Source organism: Cucurbita moschata, unplaced genomic scaffold (genome assembly GCF_002738365.1).
Source record: "Cucurbita moschata cultivar Rifu unplaced genomic scaffold, Cmos_1.0 Cmo_Scf00022, whole genome shotgun sequence".
NCBI classification, from domain to species: Eukaryota; Viridiplantae; Streptophyta; class Magnoliopsida; order Cucurbitales; family Cucurbitaceae; genus Cucurbita; species Cucurbita moschata.
Genome location: NW_019268538.1, coordinates 1,903,700 through 1,926,200, shown reverse-complemented (window position 1 = coordinate 1,926,200; position 22,501 = coordinate 1,903,700). Strand labels below are relative to the sequence as shown.

Sequence of the window (22,501 nt, the reverse complement as noted above, 5' to 3'; positions counted from 1 at the left end):
AGACGAAAGCTCGAAGAATCTTTGCTCAAATAATCTGATTTCAGGCTTGGAGTATGCATGCATGTGTAAGTTTTTTGGATGGTGCTGGTTATTTTTACAGCATCATAATTTGTTGTTAGACGTAGGTACTAGAAAACACCATAATTTGTTGTTAGCTTGAGAAAGTGACTGATTCTAGCTAGACCTTAGAGATAGTCATGGTTATCAACTTCAATTATATTTGCATGAACTTGGATGGATTTGCATCTGTTACCATTCGTAGACGAACGATGGCTTAGGAAGTAGAGGTGTTCATGAATAGAGCTCGAAATAAATAAGTTTATAGGTTGAAGTTACTTTTTCCATAAAAACATGAGGCGGAGAAGGGGTGAGTTTTCTTACGAGCGTCTTCGAATTATAGTTTGACTTGACCATATTGCTTTATTTATTTGCATATGATATAGACGTTACAAAACAAATTATAATTAAATCACTTAGCTTAAAGCACGGTTTGTAAAGTCACTCCCAAACATATACTTTAATCATCGAAAATCACTAAAGTCAATATTTTAATAATAAAATGGTATGAAAATAATTTTTAATAAATAAAAAATCACTATTTCTATAATTACTCTCAAACATTCCTTTTACGAGGGTAAAAAACATATAGTTTGGGATTAAATATAAATCATCAATTTAGATGGAATATAAGTATGGAGAAAAGAACAAAATGCATTTCCCATCCAATTCCTACCTAAACACCAACCCCTATCCTATCATTGTTTTTTTGAAGAATTACATGTAGATTACTCGTAGCTGTAGAATTACAAAGAAACTCGATCTCGGGTTCGATCATATGACTTTAGGTGTGGCCATGGAGCTCATCAGAAGCGCAGCCCTATTCAAGTCTTTGTTCTTCACTGCTTATGTGACATTGATTGGTCTGTTGGGGCTAAGTCTTGCAGCTCAGGGATCCAGCATTACAGCCATGTACTTGTTGGGAGATTCTTCTGTGGATTGCGGCTTAAACGCTCTGTTTTACCCTCTTCTTCATCGCAATTTCTCCATCATTCCTTGCGACTCCGATGGCACCACCCTTCTTCCTCATCTTCTTGGTTAGTACCCTCCCTCTTGCTTGCCTATTCACTCTTTGAATTATGTTTCCAACTCTCTCAAAAATCGATTTTGAAATATTTAATAATCTATAAAGTTATAAGATCCTATATTGATTAGAGAGGAGAACAAAACCTTTTTTGAAAGGGTGAGAAAACTTCTACCTAACAGACCCGAAGAAAAGTCCAATATCTATTGATAGTATTACAATTGTGATGTCCCAAGTTGGTTGGAGAAAGAACAAACAATTGTGATGTCCCAAGTTGGTTGGAGAAAGAACAAAATACTATCTATAAGGGTGTGAAAATCTTCCCGTTTTAAAGTTTTGAGGAGAACACGAAAGGGTTGTTACAAATGGTATAAGAGCCAGACACCGGATAATGTGTCAGCCTTCTCGCTGTTCCCCAAAGGGGGTAGACACGAGATAATGTGCCAATAAGGACACTTGCCCCATTGGGATGGATTTCGTGCCAACCTTCTCGATGTTCCCCAAATGGGATAGATACGAAACGGTGTGCCCGTAAGGACACTAGCCTCAAAGGGGTGGATTTAGTGGCGGTCCCACATCGATTGGAGAAAGGAACGAGTGCCAGCGAAGAGGCTGGGCCTCGAATGAGGTGGATTGTGATGTCCCGAAGAGAACAAAAACACCATTTGTAAGGGTGTAGAAACCTTCCACGAGAGGGAAGTTACTCTTTTACTTTTAATAAAACATTATGTAAAATGTACCTTATTCTTGCAGCTGAGGAGATGGGCGTTCCTCACTCCCAACCTTGGTACAATCAGAATGGTTCCATTGAGGCGATCCTAAATGGCCTCAGCTTTGGGTCGCCACAGGCAACGATCGTGAGCGGCGGCCAAAGCCATCAATCTCTCAACCAACAGCTACGCCAAGTACTCGACACCCTGCAGCTCTTGCGCCTACAACTCGGACTAGACACTGCTCGCCATTTCATCCAATCTTCCCTCTTCTACTTCTCATTTGGCGAGGTCGATTTTATTCTCGACTCATCCAGAGGCAAAAACAACTTGAAATTTCCTCAGCTGCTGGCCTCACAAATGTCGGTCGCTATACGAAATCTCCACGAAGCAGGGGCGAAGAAGATCGTATGCATGGGAATACTGCCATTGGGATGTACTCCTCGAGTTCTATCTCAATGGCGTGATTCCCCTGCGGCCGTATATGACGAGAAAGGATGTGTGAAAGAGATGAATGAGTTGGTTGTGAATTACAATGAACTGATGGAGAAGCAGATCGTGATGCTGAACGAACAGCTTGGTGATGCTCGAATGGTTTTCTGCGACGCGTACAAAGGAATGATGGAGATTATTGGCAACCCGAGGCGATACGGTATGGATTACTCGATTCTGAGATTTGTGTGGATTTGGGTAAAGAACAACGAGATTTGATTTGAGATGATGAATTTTTAGGATTTGAGGAGTCGAGGAGTGCGTGTTGTGGACTTGGATCATACAATGCGAGCATAGGATGTGTGGCGAAGGAGATTGCGTGCGGCCGAGTCCGGAGGCATGTGTGGTGGGATCTGTACAATCCGACGGGGGCTGTGAATTCGTTGCTTGCGAATTCTGCTTGGCGCGATCAGCCATTCTCCAGCTTCTGCCGTCCGTCCACCATTGGAGACTTGGTGAAATGACTGCAGATTCAGATTCAATTTTCCATGTAATTTAACTCGAATAAACTTCAATTTCACTCGTATGAACAGAGCAAAAACAGGTAGCACGCTCATCTCATCCATCGCTATGTCATTGGTATGAAAATCATGTTCCCTTCAAATCTCGCCCTGACTTCAGAAAAACATTGATATTGCACAGTTCATACCCCTGCTACGCCGCTACGTGCTCGATTCCTTCCACCGCTCTCGATTCACTCAAAAAAAATTACAGAGATCGTACTCGAATAAGAGTGATACTAAACATATGAAATTTTGGTCAAAAAAGATTACAAAAAAAAAAAAATGATAATTATTAACTAAACCAATAAAGTACACATTCTTTTTGGATAACTCAATTATTAGACTTGGATAACTCAATTATTGCAAGTCTAAAGTCAAGCATGTGTAACTCAATTATTAGACTTGGATAACTCAATTATTGCAAGTCTAAAGTCAAACATGTGTAGGTTAAGAAATTCTGAGTGAGAACAAATTATATTAAAAGAACCCGAGTATTGATTTGTAGGGATAACTCAATCATTGTAAGTCTAAAGTCAAGCATGTGTAGCTTAAGAAATTCTATATTTGGTAACTAAGAATTCTTGTATGAAGCATATGATAGAGAACAAAATATACTAAACGAACTCGAGTATTGATTTGTAGGGATAACTCAATCATTGTAAGTCTAAAGTCAAGCATGTGTAGCTTAAGAAATTCTATGTTGGATAACTTCTTAAGAATTTTAGTATGAAGCATATGAGTGAGAATAAAATATACTAAAAAAACCCGAATATTGATTTGTAGGGATAGCTTTGACTCTTAAAATTAGTTAAAATCAAGTTGTTAACGTGTGATTATGTTATAAAGATGAAAGATGTAGGGGCCAAACTCTAAATCCTGACTTGAATCTTAAGAGGAGGCTCTATCATATCTGACCCTTTTAAAGGGTTAGATAGTATAGCTTGGATCAAATGGATGTATTCTAAAATGGCCTTAAAAAAACAAATAGTGAGATCAGATGACTAGTTGGCTCTTCAATATTCTTCAACTCATATGAAAAATTGCATGCAAAGATTACTGTTACGATACAGAATGTGCAGAATTTTGCACATATTTGCTCTTAGAAGACGTGTAAATGTACCATTTTTTCAACTTGTTTCAGAGTTACCGATTGAGTCCTCAGATTCTTGGATTTTGCTAGCGGCTTTATCAGTCTTTAACTTTGACACCTGAAACATGGCTAGATGGATGTCCCCTGTCAACAAAAGAGATATCCCAAAGTTAATCAATTAAGCTTGTTAGATGAACACGACTCTCTATAATGGTATGATATTGTCCACTTTGAGTATAAGCTCTCATGGCTTTGCTTTGGGCTTCCCCAAAAGGCCTCATTCCAATGGAGTTAGTATTCCTCACTTATAAACCCATTATCATTCCCTAAATTGGACTCAAAACAAAGTACGCTTCCTCTCGAACAAAGTACGCCTCCCCTTAATTGAGGCTCGACTTCTTTTTCTTTTGGAGTTTTAGTTATTTTTAGTATGCCTTCGAGGAGGCTCGACTCCTTTTCTTTTGGAATCCTTTATTCGACATTTGAGGATTTACCAATCTATTGGCACGACAAGTTTAAGGGATGGCTCGGATACCATGTTAGATGAACACGACTTTCCACAATAGTATGATATTGTCCACTTTGAGCGTAAGCTCTCATGACTTTGCTCTAGGCTTCTCCAAAAGGCCTCATACCAATGGAGTTAGTATTCTTCACTTATAAACCCATCATCATTCCCTAAATTAACCGATGTGTGACTTTCATTATCCAACAAAGCTGACCGCCAAGTAAATGATGTAAAATTTTGAAGTTATTTACACTATGCAAGTCGAGTTGTACCACAAAACAAAATACAGAAGCTCAATGTATAGACCCAATTCATGAATTCAAGCCAATAATAATGTACAGACACAAGTCACAGTATTTTCTAAGAGGTTCTCTTGTTTAGCCTTACAAAGAGGATGAGTCAAGTGCTAGGATAGATTTGAGTAGCGATTATAATGAATTTTGAGTCCAATTCTATGACATCCCACGTTGGTTGGGAGAAAGAGTGTGGAAACCTCTCCCTAACAAAGGCGTTTTAAAACCGTGAGGCTCGACTACACGCAATGAACTAAAACGGACAATATCTACTAGTGGTGGATTTGAGCGGTTACAAATTCAATATTGAATAACTATCTCAAATACTCTGCAATGAATTGAATGGTCCAATAACCATAACCAAATGCATTCACCAAACCAAAACTGAAAAACAGCAAATGGGATCCTTTCCCTTGAAGAAATTTTTGAGTCTCATGATCATTTGGTTTTGCAATTTAAACTTATAAACACTAATTCAACCTATGAATTTCTTTGTTTTCATATATATTTTCAGTGATGTTTTCACGGTTGAAGTTAAGAACTTAAATGTTTACTTGAGAAATATGAAATCTGTTCTAAAAAAGTGTGAGGTGATCCAACCAGACTAACAATTAAATTTGGATTGAGTTTGAGGGGGCAAGTTACCAAAAGAAATGCAATTCCCAGATGATACAGCAGCAACAACTCCAGGCTTGAGTCTCTTATCATCAATAAAAGTTCCATTTGTGCTGTCTAGATCTATGACTAAAAGCCTGTCTTCTTGCTTTTTGATGCGAGCATGTACAGCAGAAACTGTTTTCATTTCAGAAAATCGCAGTGAAGTTAGTGGCACAATACAATCCACAAGTTCTACATTCCAAAAACTCAAAGGAAAACTTGAAACTGTCAGATCTGTATGAATTGAATTGAAAGCATCAAATCAAACAAGTAGCAACAGATATTCGGAGTAAACTCACCTGTAGCAACTGGAATTGCAATGTCAGCTTTCTCAGGAAGGCGCCCAACAGTGACCTCATTCTGCATTAAGATGAGTTTCGACAGCCAAAAAGAGTTAAAACGAGCTCGAATATCACACAATAGAGACTCGCAAGGGCTGAAGAGCCTCAATGAAAAGTACTGACCGAGACGATTTCAAACGCATCAGGCATTTCAACTTTGGAACCGATATGCTTCCAATCGCCATCGCCTGTGAAGAAATCACGAAATCTTCAAATCAAATATAAGATACAATCGAACAGAACACAATGGTAGAGATTCAGAATGCGCTGACCAACGGGAACGAGAAGCCAGCGGACAGAAGAAGATCGAGGCTCGAATTCAGACTGGGAAGCTCGTAGAGGTTGAAGAAGTGATCGTCTCCTTGATTTGAAGGTGAGATTGAGATCAGAACGCAGCAACAATGGCGGAAGGATGGAGGCAGTTGCTTTGGTTCTTGTGTGTGGGTATGGAGTTAGGGAATTGGAAGGGGAAGATGAATAAGTGGAGAAGGAAAGAGGGAGAGGGAGGTTGGGGCGGGAAATGGAATGGACTGTGAACTCCATGGCAGGCTGCGAGAATTCTGCAACGATTGCAGGAGGCTTGCTCTTCAGTGTTCGGCTGAGTGATCGTGACCGTGATCATCATCGTGTCTGTGGACAACATTTAATGCATTCTGCGGATAATCCACGTTCGCTTTTATCTCGCAACCATAATTTTCATTTTTTAAGAATATTAAAGTCTCTAAATTTTATATTTTATCTCGAAAAATACGTTTAATATTTTCTTTTTTAAATACAAAAATACCATTAATTTATAAAATATAAATACACACCGTATCACAATTAAAAAATATTTATAAACTTTTAAAAATAATATTTATAATTTTCATTTTTTTTTTCATATTTATCCACTCATCTGAACAAAATAAACCTAAAATTTTCCTTTTGCTAGACAAAAATCTTCCACCACGCCTATAGCCTATATTTAATAGTTGACTGAAATAGTAATTATTTTCTAATTAATTTGCGTGTTGTTGTAAGAAATTACCATACATTTAATAAAGAAAGAGAGTACGTTTTTTTTTTGTTAAAAAAAAAAAAAAAACTAAAATCATTACATTTGCAACTAATGAATGGGAAGGAATTGATGCGCCTGCTCAACCTTTTAATTTTATTTTGCTTTACATTTATGAGGTTTTGTATCGGCTTGTTTTCACTAACAACAAAAAAAAAATTCCTCTCTGCTTTTGATTTTGCTTCTGCTTCCATTGGAGGGAGAGAAATGGTTCAGTAAGTGAGTCGTTGATTTTTATTCTAATCAAAGTTCAATTGAGTTTTGATAAATATTATGAATATGAATTATTGTAAAGAACTTATTCCAATTACCAGGAGAGAGCCATTATTGATTGCGAACAAAATAGGGCAACAAACTGGAACTCGAAAACGTCGGAGGATCAATGTCTCAGAATAATAGTTCCTTTAGAAAAAATTTGGTGATGATTCAAATAATTGTTGAGTTTTAAGTCGTTATTAGTCAAAACTGCCGTGAAAAAAATCATGTTGCGAGTTGCAGATCCGCGGAATCCATTTCAATCTTCTCATGTTTCTGCTTCTTCTCGGTTTTCCTCTTCTTCAATTTCGTGTCCTTTCCGAGCATAGGTTTGCTATGATCAATGTATTTTCCTCCAAAGAACTGGCCAAGCACCTTACCGCAGCCCGAACAACATCTGCCAATCGGTGCTAAAACCATAAGAAACAACGAATCGATTTCAACCGAGAGACAAAAAAACACAGAAATCAAATTCTAGCGAAAAGAATCAACAACAAAAAAGGTCGAATTACTGGATCGAATGAGCAGAATAAAAGGAGTAGCAATCGGAACAATAAATTAGGACAAACAAACAAAAAGCAACGCGAACAACAACGAAGAGTATATGCATATAAACACAGCAGGACAGAAAAGCGAAGAAGATCGAGGAGGATTCTCACACGAAGTCATCGAAGCGATCGGCTTCGCAGTGTATGAGACAGTGAGAACAATGCAGCATTGAGGTAGCGTTCGAGAAACCAAAGCTTCCGCAAAACGCTAAGGGCAAGAAACAGAGGGAGAGAGAGAGAGAGCAATATATTGGGGGCGGAAGAAGAGTATAATGCGCAACCCTAACGCCTTTCGGGTATTTATAATTTCCACCCACCTCGTATTCCTGGGAATGACTACTATTATCGAAAATACCCTCGATAATGATGCGAACTTTTTGGAGTTCCGTGAGGCCCATTTGGTACTTTTACATGGTTATATATATATAACATATATATATCAGTCTAATTTTCACCGTTGTCCTTACTACGGTTAGATTTTAAAATTTTAAACTAGTTTATAATAAAATATATATATAATAATAATAATAGTAATTTTATTTAATTCTATAATTGTTTTTTCATTATTTGTTTTTTTTTCTTCAATTTTTTGATGTTCTTCAAAACAAAATTTTATAATTACAAAAAACTTTTTAAAAAATATATATGTGTTAAATTAATTTATTAATCGTAATTTAAAGTTTGAAAATAAATAAATAAATAAATAAATTTCTTTTAAATATTTTACTTTTCATTATAAATAAAAGTTTAAAATAAATTACTAAAAAAAAAGAATCCAATTTTATTCATTATTTAATAAAAGTCATAAAAAAAATGTTTCAATTTAACTCAGAGAACATTCCTACTTTTGTGATTTTGCTATGAATTTTGCCTTTATTTTATATATTTAATTTTTTCGACATAATTTAAAAAAAGTAAATGTTTTCAACGATATAATAAAATTATAGTAAAGATTAACAATTTATTATTTATTGTGGAAATTTTCAAAACCAGCCACCATTATTACACGATTCACAGCCGAGATTCTCCGGCTCCACCAGCCATGTTCTGATCCAGCCTCTTAGCCAACAGGAAAAGCAACACAGCCGCCAAAACAGGCAAAATAAACTTCCCCAACAATCCAGGAGCCACCTCCTTCAGCCGCCCAGCTCGACCACTGATCTTGTCACCATTGCAAGTACTTCCTTCTCTTTCTCTATTGCTTTTGGCTTCCGCTTTTCCATTGGCGGCTGGGCTGCTCTTCTTCTCTGGTTCCTCAGCTTGTTGCTGGCCATTTTGCTGCTGCTGCTGTGGTGGCGGTGGGTTGGGAGCTGCCGTGCGTGGCGGCTCCGACACGTCCTGTGGCTGCAATGGCTGACGGACATGAAGGATGCCGTCCTTGTACTTGGCTGTAATATTAGAGGTGGTGCAGTTTGATGGGATTTCAAACTCCTTGTGGAAACGCTGCCATGTCTTGTTCTGGTAAGGCCGCTCGCCGGAGATCCTCAGCTTTCTTGTGGAGGATACTTGAACCCGAATTTGCTCTCTGCGGAAACCTGTAGCAGTGCAGAATAAGAGAACTAAGCTACTACTAGATATTGTCTGCTTTAGTTTATAAAACTCAATTTATATCTTGAAAATGCTAATGTCAAATCCCACGTTGGTTGAAGAGAGAAACGAAACATTAAGGGTGTGGAAACTTCTACCTAACATACGCGTTTTAAAACCGTGACGTTAACGACTATATGTAACGAGCCAAAGCTGACAATATCATCGTCAGCCTCACGATTTTAAAATGCGTCCACTAGGGAGAGGTTTCTACACCCTTATAAAGATTCCACGTCAGTTGGAGAGGGGAACGATGTATTCCTTATAAGGGTGTGGAAACTTCTCGTTAGCAAACACGTTTTAAAATCATGAGGTTGATGACGATACGTAACAGGCCAAAGCGAACAATATCACTGTCGCCCTCATCGTTTTTAAAACACTTTTAAAACCATGAGGCTGACGGCGATACGTAACAGGCCAAAGCAAACAATACTGTTGTGGGCTTCACCGATTTTAAAACGTGTCTACTAGGGAAAAGTTTCTACACCTTTCTAAAGATCTCACATCGGTTGGAGATGGGAACGATATATTCTTTATAAGGGTGTAGAAACCTCTCCTTAGCAAACACGTTTTAAAACTGTGAGGCTAACGGCGACACGTAACGGGCCAAAGCGGACAATATCACTGTCAGCCTCACGATTTTAAAACGCATTTGATAGAAAGAGATTTCTATACCTTTACAAAAATCCCACATCGGTTGGAGAGGGGAACGATGTATTCTTTATAAAGGTGTGAAGACCTTTCCCAAACAGACGCACGTTTTAAAATCATAAGACTGATGACGATACTTAACAGGACAAAGCGGACAATATGACTATCAGCCTCGTGGTTTTAAAACGTGTCTGTTAGGGAGAGGTTTACATATCTTTATAAAGAATACATCGTTCCCTTCTCCAACCAACATGAGATCTCACAGTTCACGAGCTACATTCTCAAACCCTAAATTAAGAACCAAATAGCTATCTAACCGAACCATAGTTTCTCCATATGAGACAACCCGTTATCGTTAAAGAAAAGGACAAACCAGGAACGTGTAGGGAGAGAATGCTGCAGCCATCTTCTTCAGAAGCTTCAACCAGAGGTTCAAAATCTTCATAAGTGGGCTGGTTTTTGGGAGCCATTTGGTTTCAAATTGGATCAATACGTTAGCTGAATGGAAGTGGAAGAAAGGGTTAGGGTTTAGTTTAGGCTTTATAGAGAGAGGAGGATGCAACGAGAGGTTGCTTATGAGCATCAAAAAGGGCTTCAACATATTTCTTGGTGTGGGGGGAGCTCAAGGTTCTTTAGCTTCCTTGGTGTATATGCCTTGTTTTCTAATCTCAAGTAACATTCAATGGAATATAATAACCTAAGATGGGCATCTTTTTGTTTATTAATTCGCCATTAAGCTTTGAATCTTCCTTTAATTGTATATTTATAACTACAAAGATTCCCTTTGATTCTCAAATGGTTCTCGAGTCAAATCGAGCTTAGCTGGGTGATAGCCGACGTGTTTTTAACTACGAGATCACATGTTGAAAATGAAAGCACGAACCTTTGGTTAACAGATCTAATGTCTCGTTTGACATATATGTACGCCTCAATTTAGGGTTTTTTTTTTTTTTTGAGATTTGTGTCTAATCAAAGTTAACTCAATACAATTGTGCCCCGAGTAAGTCATCGAGGACGATGACTAAGTTAAGTGGGAGAGAATGTCACAACCATACTATGAAAAGAGTAGGTTGTGACCCTCACATCATGACAGGCAAAGCGACATCCCTCAAGAGACGTCTATTTGGCCACATATAGGCTAATATAGAAAGTGTCATGATGCGATTGAGGAGGACGATGCATTATCCAACACACTACCACGCGAATGTGGGTATTGAAGACAAGTTGAGACATGAGCAAGATAGAGACATCTTCTCGATTTGTGCATGTCATCCTTGCGCAGAGGCTATGCTAATCTACTTTGTATCGTTCCAATTTTATTGGATGTCCCCCGTGATAATCGGCATGATATCTTTTATTAAAAGTCCGATGTTTGATTATTTTTACCTTAAATATTGTTGAACTAAAAAATTGACGCAAATCTAATGTCTAGGTTGACATATAGGTATGACGAAATTTTAGTTTTTTTAGTTTAGAAACATGTAGGAATGAAGATTTGAGTCAAACCGAGCTTAGCTCGGTGATAATTGACATGTATATTCGATTAATATATAGGTTGACATATAAGTACGACTCAATTTAGGATTTTTTTAGTTTATAAATATTTAGCAATGAAGATTACAGTTAGAGTCGGGCTTAGTTCAGTGGCAATTGACATATATTTTTGACTAAAAAGTCAGGTTTTCCCGATTTGAATCTATACAAGCGTTCTAGTCATAAACACCTATTTTCAATTTAGGTTAGATTGACGTCTATAATTATTTATATGGGTATTTTGTCCAATTTTCGTATCATATGATATGTATTTTGTTTTCTTTAATTTTTTAATTTTGGTTTTTTAAATATTATTTAAAATGTAAAAAAATTATTTTTCAATAATAAGACAATATTAGTTCTGTGATCAATTAACTGGGTATCGAAATGTCCAATTTACCCATATTAAATAAACTCAACATATTCTTTAAGCCGCGAATATCTACTAAAAGCGGCGGAGGCAAAGGGTATGTTAGTCATTTGAGGTGTCAAAACTCAAAATTATCAAAATTACTAAAAGGAGGTTATTTTTATATTAATAAAGTAAAAAGGGCTATTTGTGAAAATAACTCGAAAAATTTGGAGGGAGGGGAGGGAGGTCGCGCTTCACCCTTGAATCCAAACAGCTTGCAGTGGTTTGCTAATTTCTGCCATGGATTCTACTCAGTAGCTTCCCTTTGTTCCCACGAAGCAGTTCTGAAATGATCGAATTAATGGCGGTATTTTAGCATTGAAGTAGAGACTATGGCGGTCGACACCAATTTGAATTTCCAATCTATGCTTGAGAGTTTGAAGGTGGAAGATCCATGGCTTCCTCCTAGAACTTGGGAATCCATCCCTTCACAAACCCAACAATCTCAGCTCCCTTCTCGTAGTAGTAATGGCGTCTCTTCCTCTTCAGTCTCCGTAAGTTCTCTTGTTCCTGTTCTTTACATTTATCCCTCGTTTTTTAGAATTACAATCTGCTAGTTCTTCTCACTTTTATCGATTTTACTTGTTGTATTCTTAAGGTTCCGCATTGTCATTCTGTTGGTACATCTGCATATTGTAGCATTCGAGGATCAATTTGCTTAAGCGTTGATCTTTGAAGAATGAGATATCTTTGGTTCTAAAACAATTGAAACGACGAATTTTTGTTTCAGGAGGCAAGCTTGGTTAGATTGGCGATGAACGCACTGCAAGGGTTGGAGTCAGCACTTATCAGCGTGGAAAAGTTATCTGCTGCCTTTTGTTCTGATCCTTCCGACAGGACATTCCATCAAATTCCATCTCTATGGAATCGCATTTCAAGTACGCACGCTTTGGGAAAGATACTCAGGTTGATTGGCTGCGTTGGGTTTTTAGTTTTCCTTCTTCATAAATTCGTAGACCACTTTACTGAATTGGGTATGGATGAAGCGTTTAATCATAAGAGTTATCTACGTAAGGTCGAAAAATGCAGAAGTAACGATGGCAGTGATGTGAGAGGGAAAGAATGCTCCCGAAAGAGTCTTGTTAATCAGGCATTTGCAGTTGCACTGAGAAAGATTTTGGAAGGCTATACGTGTGCATTAGATTCGTTGCATGCCTCAGTAGGTTTGAGAAGAACGCCAAAAGAGTTCGATGCGTCTTTTCACGGATCATCAGTGGAAGGATGTCTTATGAGCGCGGTGCATTCTGACATAACATTATTAGAGGTGTACCTTCATACAAGGGAATTGAGAATTCAGATTGAAGTACTTGGAAACATATGTAAATTGCAAAATGTAGCTAATGGCTTCTCATCGTTACCATTTCAAGACCTCATTGATAAGGCGACCTCTGAATTTTGTAACTTTTATTGGGGAGGAGACTTGCTAACATATTTGTACACACAACTCCAGGTGCGGTAAACTGAAATATCTTCCTTGTCTGACTTGTAATGTGTTTCTCTCATTGAGTCCTAATAATTTGTTGTGCATGAATATTTCTTCTGGTACTAATTAAGTTACTTCAAGGTTAAGAATAATCTTTATATCAGGAGATAACTGAAAAGGGATTAAGAAAGAAAAGGTTATCATGGCTTCTTGATTTTCTTATCCTGTCAGCCACTGGCGGCCCTCGGGAAGAACCATTTTTTTTTTGGACGGGAGTGGTGAAAAATGATCAGATAGTTGGAAATTGCTTCATTGGTTTGCTGGAGGAAGACTCTCAATAATCACATGGATGCTTAGACCTCCATGTTTAGATGGTTGGGAGCCCATTCCCGGGGGCTCAGGTGCTGGGGATTTTCAAGAGAAAATGAATCCTTTAACAAAATGTGTAGTGTGAAGAGAACGACTGGGGTTGCAGTTGGGGGAGGTTGTCTGTGTAGTCTAAAATTGATAAGAGCCTTCCAAGATGAATTTTTAAACTTGGTTGATGGCTTCTGATAAGGTTAATATGAATTACTGTAATGAAGGGAATTGCTTGTCTTCTTGCATACTACTGTATTGTTTGTGTTTGCAGAATTTTGGTTGGTGATCGTTATAGGTTATTGACACATTGTCCTTTCGTATGCTTTGGTTTAAGCAATTTTCTTTTAGTTTTGGCAACCTTGGGGTTTCTTGGTTTGTTATTTAGGCAATGTAGATGAATCTTTTATTGGTATCTGACTTTAATGAAATGGTGAAGGTGCTTCAATTTGTGCCTCAAATATTTGGAAGAACTGGGTTTCAGCGTTTCTCCATCTCTTGGGAATCCATTTGCACAAGTTAAGATATTTTTGGGACATTGCCACTCGTTTCTGTTGATACCAACTTGGGGGCATGCATAAAATTTGTGGTCACTTAAGCTTCTTCATATGCATATTTATGTCTATGCTTAATTGGTATATTGCATTTTCCTGTGATTGGATTTCTTACCTTATCCCTTATAATTTTGTTCTATGAACCTTCGTTGCCTCATATCAAAGAAGTAATTTGTTTATATTGTGTCATATCTTCTTATGACTCCTGTAATAAACATAACAACTTTTGCTATCCTTCTTAGGTTGCTGATCCTGCTCATTGCGCTGTACTCAAGTTTCTGTTCCTCCGCTCATGTGAACCATATTGTGCCTTTATTAGATCATGGATATACAAAGCCGAAGTTGTTGACCCTTATGCAGAGTTTGTTGTTGAATATGATGACATTAAAACTCCTAATCTCAATACTGCTGGAATCTCCAGTTTTCCACTAGCATGTACAAGGGTAGTTTTATTATTTGTTATTCTTTGTTAATTTGGAAGCAGTTAGCAGTTTTGTTTCCTCATCTATTGTGGTTTCCTTTATTTGAGTTTGATGTTCATTGTTCTGTATCATTCCCTGTAGGAGAGAGAAGGAGTCCCTGTTCCTTGTTTTATGAAGGAATTATTGCTTCCACTTCTCAGAGCTGGTCAGCAGCTTCAAGTACTAGTGAAATTACTTGAATTTGGTACTTCTGTTGCCACTGCAGAATGTACTTACGATGATTTTCTTCCTTGTTGGACTGGCTTTTCTAGTAATCATGTGTACTACGAATCTGTAATCTCTTTCAGCAAAGAAAATGTTGAGGCCAGGGTTTCTGCAAGGGACGTTTACTATGAAAGGATGCAGAAAAAACTTGATAATCTTCTGACAAAAATAGAGTTCAGATATGAGCAGGTAATCTGAATGCTGTAATATGCATCTTGGAGGATTAGTGAGTGGTGGGCAACAAGCATCATGATGTAAGGAGTGGTCTCCTGATTCCCCAGTTATTAAAAAAATTGTATAAATTACTCAATTTTGAGTTGAGGAAAGCATGGTTTTTGTTGCATCAGTTGGAGCCGCTAGGTAGTTCATGGTATAACTTAAGGGTTGTGTATTTATTTTCCTCATTTTCATGCCTTATTACCCTGAAAATTATTCATAAATCTCTTAACACGGTAGATTGTGGAACACGAGGTTAAACAAACTTCAAAATATCTAACCTACACCAATTTCTTCGTTATACTTTCTACCAACATATCATATGTTTTGCTGCCCTACAATTTGTTCTGATTGTGTTTTTATATCAGTCTTGTGAATATCTTTTTTTAACAGATGGTTCCAGGTGATGCAGTATCTCTGATCTTTCCTCATGTTGGAGGAGGAATAAGTGCACCTTTGTCAGTTAAATCAGGAAATAGCCTATTTGTTCCAGAAGTGGACAAGAGCTCAAAAATGTAATATCATATACTGTCGGTTCCTTCTAAGAGTGCGTGTGTCCATTGCATGGTATAGACGTACACAAGTCCTTGCAAGTTGCATGTAGATTCTTTTCTGTTTTTTGTTTTTATTATTAATTTTTTTTGATGTAGTGCATAGTGCCAAACTTTCATTGAGAATAAAATGAAAATGAAAGAATACAACAGGGATACAAAAAACAAACTTCTAACAAAAAGAGCTAAACCAGAACAAAAATAGGCTCCAATCAAGAAAAATGATTGTGCATCTAGATGCTTTTGCTCCGATGTGCACACATGCAGAGCTTTTTGGCTCTAATTTTAGGGCTCTGTGGAGGCTGTCGCTTAATCATTTTTGTTCAGTGTTTCTCATTTTATTAATCTTTCAAGCTGTTGACTAATTTTCCTCATTTTTAATTTATCAACTTTTTCTTATTTATCTGGTTCAGGTTAAAAGATAACACAGATCATGATGACTCTATTAGTTCATCAGATGCAGCTGATGTTGCAGTGGACATGTATAATTCACCCATGGAGATGTATGATTCCTCCGGATGTAAATCTTCAAGTAGCTGTGAAGATGAAATTGAGTTTGATCAAAAGATTGATCCTCACAATAACATGGGCGTGCTAAAGGAAAATCATTTTTCTTCTTTAAGCTTCTCCAAGAATGATTTGAATATTAATTTTTTAAGGAAGGCTTCTGATTGTGAAGGACCATTTCATGTAGGAAGTGTTTTGGATGGGAATTCTACGAAGATAGATGATGTAAATTTTGTTGTGCAATCGCAAAAAAATGCCTTAAATTCAAGTGATACATCTTTGTTCTTTGACTTGGCTAATTGGTCGTGGAATTCTGATGTCACCTGCACTGGTTATTCAGATATGCATTCCTTGGATTCTGATTTAAGGAAAACCAGAAGAAACTCTAGAGTCCATATTGGAGAATTATCTCTTTCTAGGAAGAGGATTGGTGATTCCAGTGGTGCAGAGGATGCCTCATTGAACAATCAACTTGATAATATTCCACGTGCTTCTAATTTGTTTTTTGCACAACCACAGAATCTTGATTACTCTAGCAAGTTTTTCAGTTTGAATCCAATGGTAACAAGAAATGTTTTCCTTCCTAAGATGAGCAAGCCTGATCAGAGGCATGCTAGTGCCTTGGGTCAATCTTTTCCTTTCTTTGATTTTTCTGTCGTAGAGGATCCGTGTAAGGTATGCCCAGAAAAGATACTGCCTAGTTCTGGAGCTGAATCATTATGTGGTGGGAACTCTCAAGCTCTTGCTTCCAATAATAAAAATAGTGATTCTAGTGAACAAGGATGTGGAGAGGATATTTTTGTGGACAATACTATATCTTACAATGACAAAGAAAATATTTCAACTAATGTTTCTGGTGGAAGGAGCTGGGAAACTATACTTTGTACAGCAAGCAAGAGAACTGTTGATAATAATGCTGAAGAGCAGAAGCTATCTTGTTCAGGATTGTTTGAGTTGCCACTTGATTACGTTATTCACAAATGCTTAGTGCAAGAAATAATCCTTCAGTATCCTTATGCAAATATGTTGGATGTCTATTTGGTTATATCTGGTACTTTATTGCATCTTATTACACCTCATCTCTGTAACTTATGTTTTACTTTTGTTGAGAATGCATTTGCAGTTTCTCCTAATATTTTGCCGGTTTTTTCTTATAAGCTGGAAAATCAGACATTAATATGGCTGTAGTTTCATTGCACGTTGCTTGTATCCTAATATTTTGTGTATATGGTTAGTGTATGCTACTGATTGTTCTACTATTTGCTTCTAGAAAAATTTCCTTTTCCATTTACTCGTTGTTGTTTATTTCTTGAGGTCTATGTGAGTTGCAAAGCTTCTCTTAAACGATCCATCCGAGAATGTTTGTCATAAAGGGTAATAGTTATTCCTATACCTTTGCAAAAAGATATACATATGTCAGCAAGTTAACTATAAAGTTACTAGATGAAGGATTTGATTTGCAAGAGCATCTTCTAGCACTGCGGCGGTATCACTTTATGGAACTAGCAGACTGGGCAGATTCATTTATCACATCTTTGTGGAATCATGTAATATATACATGCCAAATTTTTTGAGTTTGTTATCTTTTCTGAACTGAAAGTGCTGATCAAATTCTTTTTTGATTTGCTGCGACTCCTTGAAAGCACAGAAGTGGCGTGTCATAGAGGCAGATAGTAAGCTTCAAGATATTCAAGGTTATCTTGAATTGTCTGTTCAAAAGTCATCGTGTGAACATGACCGCAACAAGGATAGATTATTTGTCTACATCAAAGAAGAGTGCACTCTGCCTCTTTCCAAAGGAACCATCGGTGTATTATTTATTCATTCAAATTATATCTTCCTTTTATTTCCGTTTCATAGTCCTCAAATTTAGTTAAATTCAATATCTGGGACTTGATGGTTTAAACTAATATTTGAATTATTTTTTATAATTTTCCCCTAATGGCTTCTTCTTCTAAATGGCAGGGATTGATTCATTTGAGTTTCTAGGTTTGGGATATCATGTAGAGTGGCCTATCAATATCATTTTGACGCCTGCTGCATTGAAAATATATGCCGATATTTTCAGCTTTCATGTTAAAGTGAAGCTTGCTGTTTTTTCTCTGACCAAAGTTTGGTCCTCATTGAAGGTCATGATATATCCTTTAATTCGATACGTTAAAGGGTTAGCTGATAAACAAATATGCGTCAGAACCAGAAAAGATTTTGGTTGCAACGTAGGAGATATTAAACAACAAGCATTAAACTTTTTGACCTTAATGCATACAGAGGGGGCAATTCTGGATGCGTGTAGAACAGATAAGGGGGTGAATGGCAATACTCGAAATTTCATTTTGAACATGTTATGACTTTTATGAAAAAAACTGTTTATACTTTTAAATGCCCTTTTCAATTTAACTAAATCAAATTATTCTTCCTTAAGCTATTTTTCCCTCAACCTTTTAAATCGATATCTTAGGTGCATGCTCTTGTTTCCTCTTGTCTTACTGTGAGCCCTTCTTTTTTATTAGTAGATCGACTCGAACAAAGTTATATGAATGATTTTTTTCCCCTTTCTAGAACTCTTAGATGGAGAGAGCTGATGGTTTAACATTTCAACTGAAAGTCCAGTATTCAGCTTTTAATTCCATCAGCAGTGATGGAGATAAGAGGACGTTCCATTAGGGAATAATATTAGTCCAGCTGGCATGAATAGTCAGTTGAAGTTGAAAAGTGTCTTAAACATCTTTGAAGTATGAATGGAACTTATGCAATTTGCTTCAAACTTTGATTTACAGGACATGGGTATCTTGATCAGTCAGAATCGCCACTCCAAACCTATTAATCAGGAAATCCAGCATTTCAATGTTTTGGTGAAGACTAGGTACTCCTGATTTATTGCCCCAAATTTCTCTTTTTTTGTGTTGCTCATAATGTTGGCATTCTTTCACTCCATCCAGAAACTAAATTTTTATTTTTATTTTTGTGGTTTCATATGTACCTCTGACTATTTTTTTTCCTTCCACACTTCTGTGATCAGGCATGAAGTCAGCCATTTTGTATGTGTATTACAGCATTATGTGGAGTCTCAATTATCACATCTATCTTGGTGTAGATTTCTTCAATCTCTTCAACTTAAGGTATGAGTGGACGTTTTATCCCATGTATCAATGTCAGATATTATGTTGAGTATGGCACTTTTTCTTGCTCTTCAGGATTTGTAATTGAGTTGTTCGATGTACTTTATTTTCTTTGAAGGACATATCTATATTTTTGTGAACGATCAAAAGGGTGTCCCTCCCTTTTCATTTATTTCCAAGACTTCACGTGTTCTTTATCCATCTTCAGTCCAAATTTGTTACTCTCTTGTGTTTATTCTTTACTTTAAGATAATTGAACATATATATATATATACACACACATATATACATAGAGAGAGAGAGAGAGAGAGAGAGAGAGAGAGACAGAGTTAGAATATGAGGAGATGTTTGGAGTCTCTTGGGTGCTTGTTTAGGCGTTATTCTGAAAAATAACTCTTCGCTTTTGTTTTTGAAACCATGTCTAAATTTATGGTTTGGTGGTTTATATAGATATCCGATCTATGATTTGAGGAGTGGTTGTCCTAGTAAATAGTAAATTTAGAAAATACGTGCAAACAATGAAATATTGTTTCCATGTTTGGAGTCTCTTGGGTGCTTGTTTAGGCGTTATTCTGAAAAATAACTCTTCGCTTTTGTTTTTATGTTTGGAGTCTCTTGGGTGCTTGTTTAGGCGTTATTCTGAAAAATAACTCTTCGCTTTTGTTTTTGAAACCATGTCTAAATTTATGGTTTGGTGGTTTATATAGATATCCGATCTATGATTTGAGGAGTTTTGAAACCATGTCTAAATTTATGGTTTGGTGGTTTATATAGATATCCGATCTATGATTTGAGGAGTGGTTGTCCTAGTAAATAGTAAATTTAGAAAATACGTGCAAACAATGAAATATTGTTTCCATGTTTGGAGTCTCTTGGGTGCTTGTTTAGGCGTTATTCTGAAAAATAACTCTTCGCTTTTGTTTTTATGTTTGGAGTCTCTTGGGTGCTTGTTTAGGCGTTATTCTGAAAAATAACTCTTCGCTTTTGTTTTTGAAACCATGTCTAAATTTATGGTTTGGTGGTTTATATAGATATCCGATCTATGATTTGAGGAGTTTTGAAACCATGTCTAAATTTATGGTTTGGTGGTTTATATAGATATCCGATCTATGATTTGAGGAGTGGTTGTCCTAGTAAATAGTAAATTTAGAAAATACGTGCAAACAATGAAATATTGTTTCCAATTGACCATTTTTTGCTCCCAAATTTTTAATTATTCTGTAAAACAAATTGCTACGTCTAAAAACTGTTTGAAACTGTTTTTAAATTTAAGTTCTAAACTGGTCTTAGCTACCTGAATTACGAATGAGATTTTAATCGTCATTGTAATGGTTTATTACTTCAAACTGCCAAATTTCAACAATTACATTGATGCATGATACTTTCTGTCGAACGGCTTTGAGGTATTCCTCGACGTCAATTTAATTTTCTTCATCTTAATTTCTCCATGTATTAAGACATCTTATATCTTGACTGTCCAATGCATCCCATACTAGAGTCTAGATAGTGTTGCTTTTGATATAGAAAAATCTCGAGCACTTTTGACCAAGCAGTCTCCATCTCAACAATTAATACGGGAGAGATCTTTTGAAGTTGTTATCAGTGTTTTTATTTATCATTCATGACCAGAGAGTGGAGACTGATTATTTTCCTTGTTTGATGCATTCAAACACACTGGTTTTTTCTGTCTGATTATGCTTCTGTTTTATGTAGGCAAAAGATATGATGGATCTCGAGTCAATGCATATGGCTTATTTAACTGATGCATTTCACACGTAAGATTCTATTTCAAAGTTTGAAATATCTTGGGGAACTAGAAGATTATTTTTGAATGCTTGACTCTGTACTTTTGGTAAGAAATAACTGTATATTTTTTTTTTCCAAAAGAAGAAACATGTTTGGTTGGAAAAATGTAGGAACTTGAAAGAGGTGAGGATAAGAGTTGAAATCCAAGCTCTAGACAACAAAGGTTACAAAATATTTCCCCAGTTGTACAAAATCAAATTAAGTCTAGATTTGTAAAAAGAAAAAAGAAATTGTTTGTTGAACCCTGAAAAGTTGGGATGAAAGGGAAACCATGCACTATTTTGAAAAAATTCTTCTATCAATGATCTTGAACACCCTATGTTATATTTCAACAAAAGCTACACTAGAGTACCGTCGATAATGTTTAGCCACATCACTTTTGGCATTCCTTCATTGCCATTGAAACAGTTCCCATCGAATAAATAATAAGAACTGTCTCAGCCCCTTCCCTCTAGACTTTTCTTTTTTTGCCTTTCAATTGTTTCTCACCAAATAAATAAATAACTGCTACTTGAAATATAAGAGGATCAAATAAGATCCTTTTGGAAAACTCAAAGGACTAAGAAATTAATTGGTCCAAAATAACAGTATAGACGGGCTTGTTGACATGTGTCCAAGGTGTTTCTGACTGGTTCAAGTGATTTAGAGGTGTGTTCGACCTTCAACTTGACCCTCAAGCCTTTGAGCAACTTATGTGCTTCCTAGGTTGCTTTTACTGAATGAAGTGATTTAAAAAAATATTCACTCATTTTTCAAGCATAGAATCTCCTCAAATTAGTTGTAGAACTGAGTTCCTAACATTTCTTATGTATAACCTTACAGATGTTTCTTATCTGAAGAAACACTATCTGTGGCTGGTATCATTAATCAAATCTTGCAATGTGCACTGGATCTCCGATGTTGTTTTACTGGTGACATGTGGAATACTCAAGTTGATAATGCAGCTTCTTCGAGGAGACTTTCTGAGATCAACAAGTCTCAGGTAAGCTGCTTTCTTGATTTTTCTTGTTAAAAAGTAGAAATTCCTTACGATCATAGAAGTGTTAGGAGTTTCATTTTTTTTTACCTTGGAAGGGACATTTGAACTCATACTTTAGTTCTAGGCGAATGTCCAAAATATTGTAGCATGCTCATAGACAAAGCAGTGTAGTCTCAGATTGCAAGCCATTTATTAAAATATGCTATCAAGAGAAGAAACCTTCCCCTTGCATCGCATGTTATTTGGAATCCATTTCCTTCGTACTCATGAATGGGGAACTTGTCCTCCAGTGCGGGGTACTTGATGTTCTTGTGTTCAGCATGACATGATACCTGTTTTGGACTGTCTTGTTCATTACGTTTATTTTATCATTTAGGAATGCTAAAGCCTAAATGTCTTATAAAAACTGTCCCTTTAGGGATATCCAATAAATGTCTTACAAAAACTGCTTTGCCAGACATGTTCTAGTTGATAGAAATCGACATATACAATGTTATCTAGTGTCTGTTCGGAGGTTGAAAATATATAATACCTTTCTAGTTATTTTATTCTTTAAAAAAAGAACAAAGAAAAAAAAAAAAAAAAAAA

The 22,501-nt window shown here is 36.6% G+C and overlaps 4 protein-coding genes, 1 long non-coding RNA gene and 1 other non-coding gene across 8 annotated transcripts in view; 2 read left to right on the top strand and 4 right to left on the bottom strand.

Moving 5' to 3' along the window:
- Position 1: 1 nt before the first annotated feature.
- LOC111459637 (GDSL esterase/lipase At1g71250-like) lies at positions 2-2,978 on the top strand. Of its 2 annotated transcripts, none has more exons than XM_023102634.1 (4): positions 2-65; positions 802-1,094; positions 1,835-2,443; positions 2,524-2,978. In XM_023102634.1, the coding sequence occupies exons 1-4, from the start codon at positions 58-60 to the stop codon at positions 2,745-2,747; spliced, it is 1,134 nt and encodes a 377-aa protein (XP_022958402.1). In that variant the 5' UTR covers positions 2-57; the 3' UTR covers positions 2,748-2,978. The 2 variants fall into 2 exon arrangements, with proteins under 2 accessions (XP_022958402.1, XP_022958403.1); XM_023102635.1 differs by having other exon boundaries at positions 14-65; positions 945-1,094.
- A 796-nt stretch (positions 2,979-3,774) lies between these two features.
- Positions 3,775-6,344, bottom strand: LOC111459151. Its single transcript, XM_023101918.1, has 5 exons — positions 5,948-6,344; positions 5,799-5,863; positions 5,634-5,694; positions 5,323-5,469; positions 3,775-4,020 (listed from the first exon to the last, which is right to left on the bottom strand). The coding sequence occupies exons 1-5, from the start codon at positions 6,216-6,218 to the stop codon at positions 3,914-3,916; spliced, it is 651 nt and encodes a 216-aa protein (XP_022957686.1). The 5' UTR covers positions 6,219-6,344; the 3' UTR covers positions 3,775-3,913.
- Positions 6,345-7,040: 696 nt separating this feature from the next.
- Positions 7,041-7,787, bottom strand: LOC111459634. The gene is made up of 2 exons (XR_002713323.1): positions 7,644-7,787; positions 7,041-7,381 (listed from the first exon to the last, which is right to left on the bottom strand). It is a non-coding gene; the product is annotated as an uncharacterized LOC111459634 (long non-coding RNA).
- A 686-nt stretch (positions 7,788-8,473) lies between these two features.
- LOC111459593 (inactive protein RESTRICTED TEV MOVEMENT 2-like) lies at positions 8,474-10,293 on the bottom strand. Its single transcript, XM_023102577.1, has 2 exons — positions 10,144-10,293; positions 8,474-9,067 (listed from the first exon to the last, which is right to left on the bottom strand). The coding sequence occupies exons 1-2, from the start codon at positions 10,238-10,240 to the stop codon at positions 8,544-8,546; spliced, it is 621 nt and encodes a 206-aa protein (XP_022958345.1). The 5' UTR covers positions 10,241-10,293; the 3' UTR covers positions 8,474-8,543.
- Positions 10,294-11,006: 713 nt separating this feature from the next.
- LOC111459869 lies at positions 11,007-11,111 on the bottom strand. Its single transcript, XR_002713344.1, has one exon. It is a non-coding gene; the product is annotated as a U6 spliceosomal RNA (small nuclear RNA).
- A 771-nt stretch (positions 11,112-11,882) lies between these two features.
- LOC111459753 overlaps positions 11,883-22,501 on the top strand; it is an 11,736-nt gene continuing 1,117 nt past the window's right edge. The window contains exons 1-13 of one of the 2 annotated variants that reach the window (XM_023102785.1): positions 11,883-12,209; positions 12,446-13,165; positions 14,292-14,492; positions 14,613-14,924; positions 15,345-15,466; positions 15,916-17,016; positions 17,415-17,556; positions 17,658-17,817; positions 17,975-18,138; positions 18,787-18,872; positions 19,029-19,128; positions 20,842-20,903; positions 21,757-21,916. In XM_023102785.1, coding sequence (XP_022958553.1) covers positions 12,048-12,209; positions 12,446-13,165; positions 14,292-14,492; positions 14,613-14,924; positions 15,345-15,466; positions 15,916-17,016; positions 17,415-17,556; positions 17,658-17,817; positions 17,975-18,138; positions 18,787-18,872; positions 19,029-19,128; positions 20,842-20,903; positions 21,757-21,916 — 3,492 coding nt within the window. In that variant the 5' untranslated portion in view covers positions 11,883-12,047. Of the gene's footprint in view, positions 12,210-12,445; positions 13,166-14,291; positions 14,493-14,612; positions 14,925-15,344; positions 15,467-15,915; positions 17,017-17,414; positions 17,557-17,657; positions 17,820-17,974; positions 18,139-18,786; positions 18,873-19,028; positions 19,129-20,841; positions 20,904-21,756; positions 21,917-22,501 lie in introns of those variants that run through there. The other variant, XM_023102786.1, reaches the window with a different exon arrangement.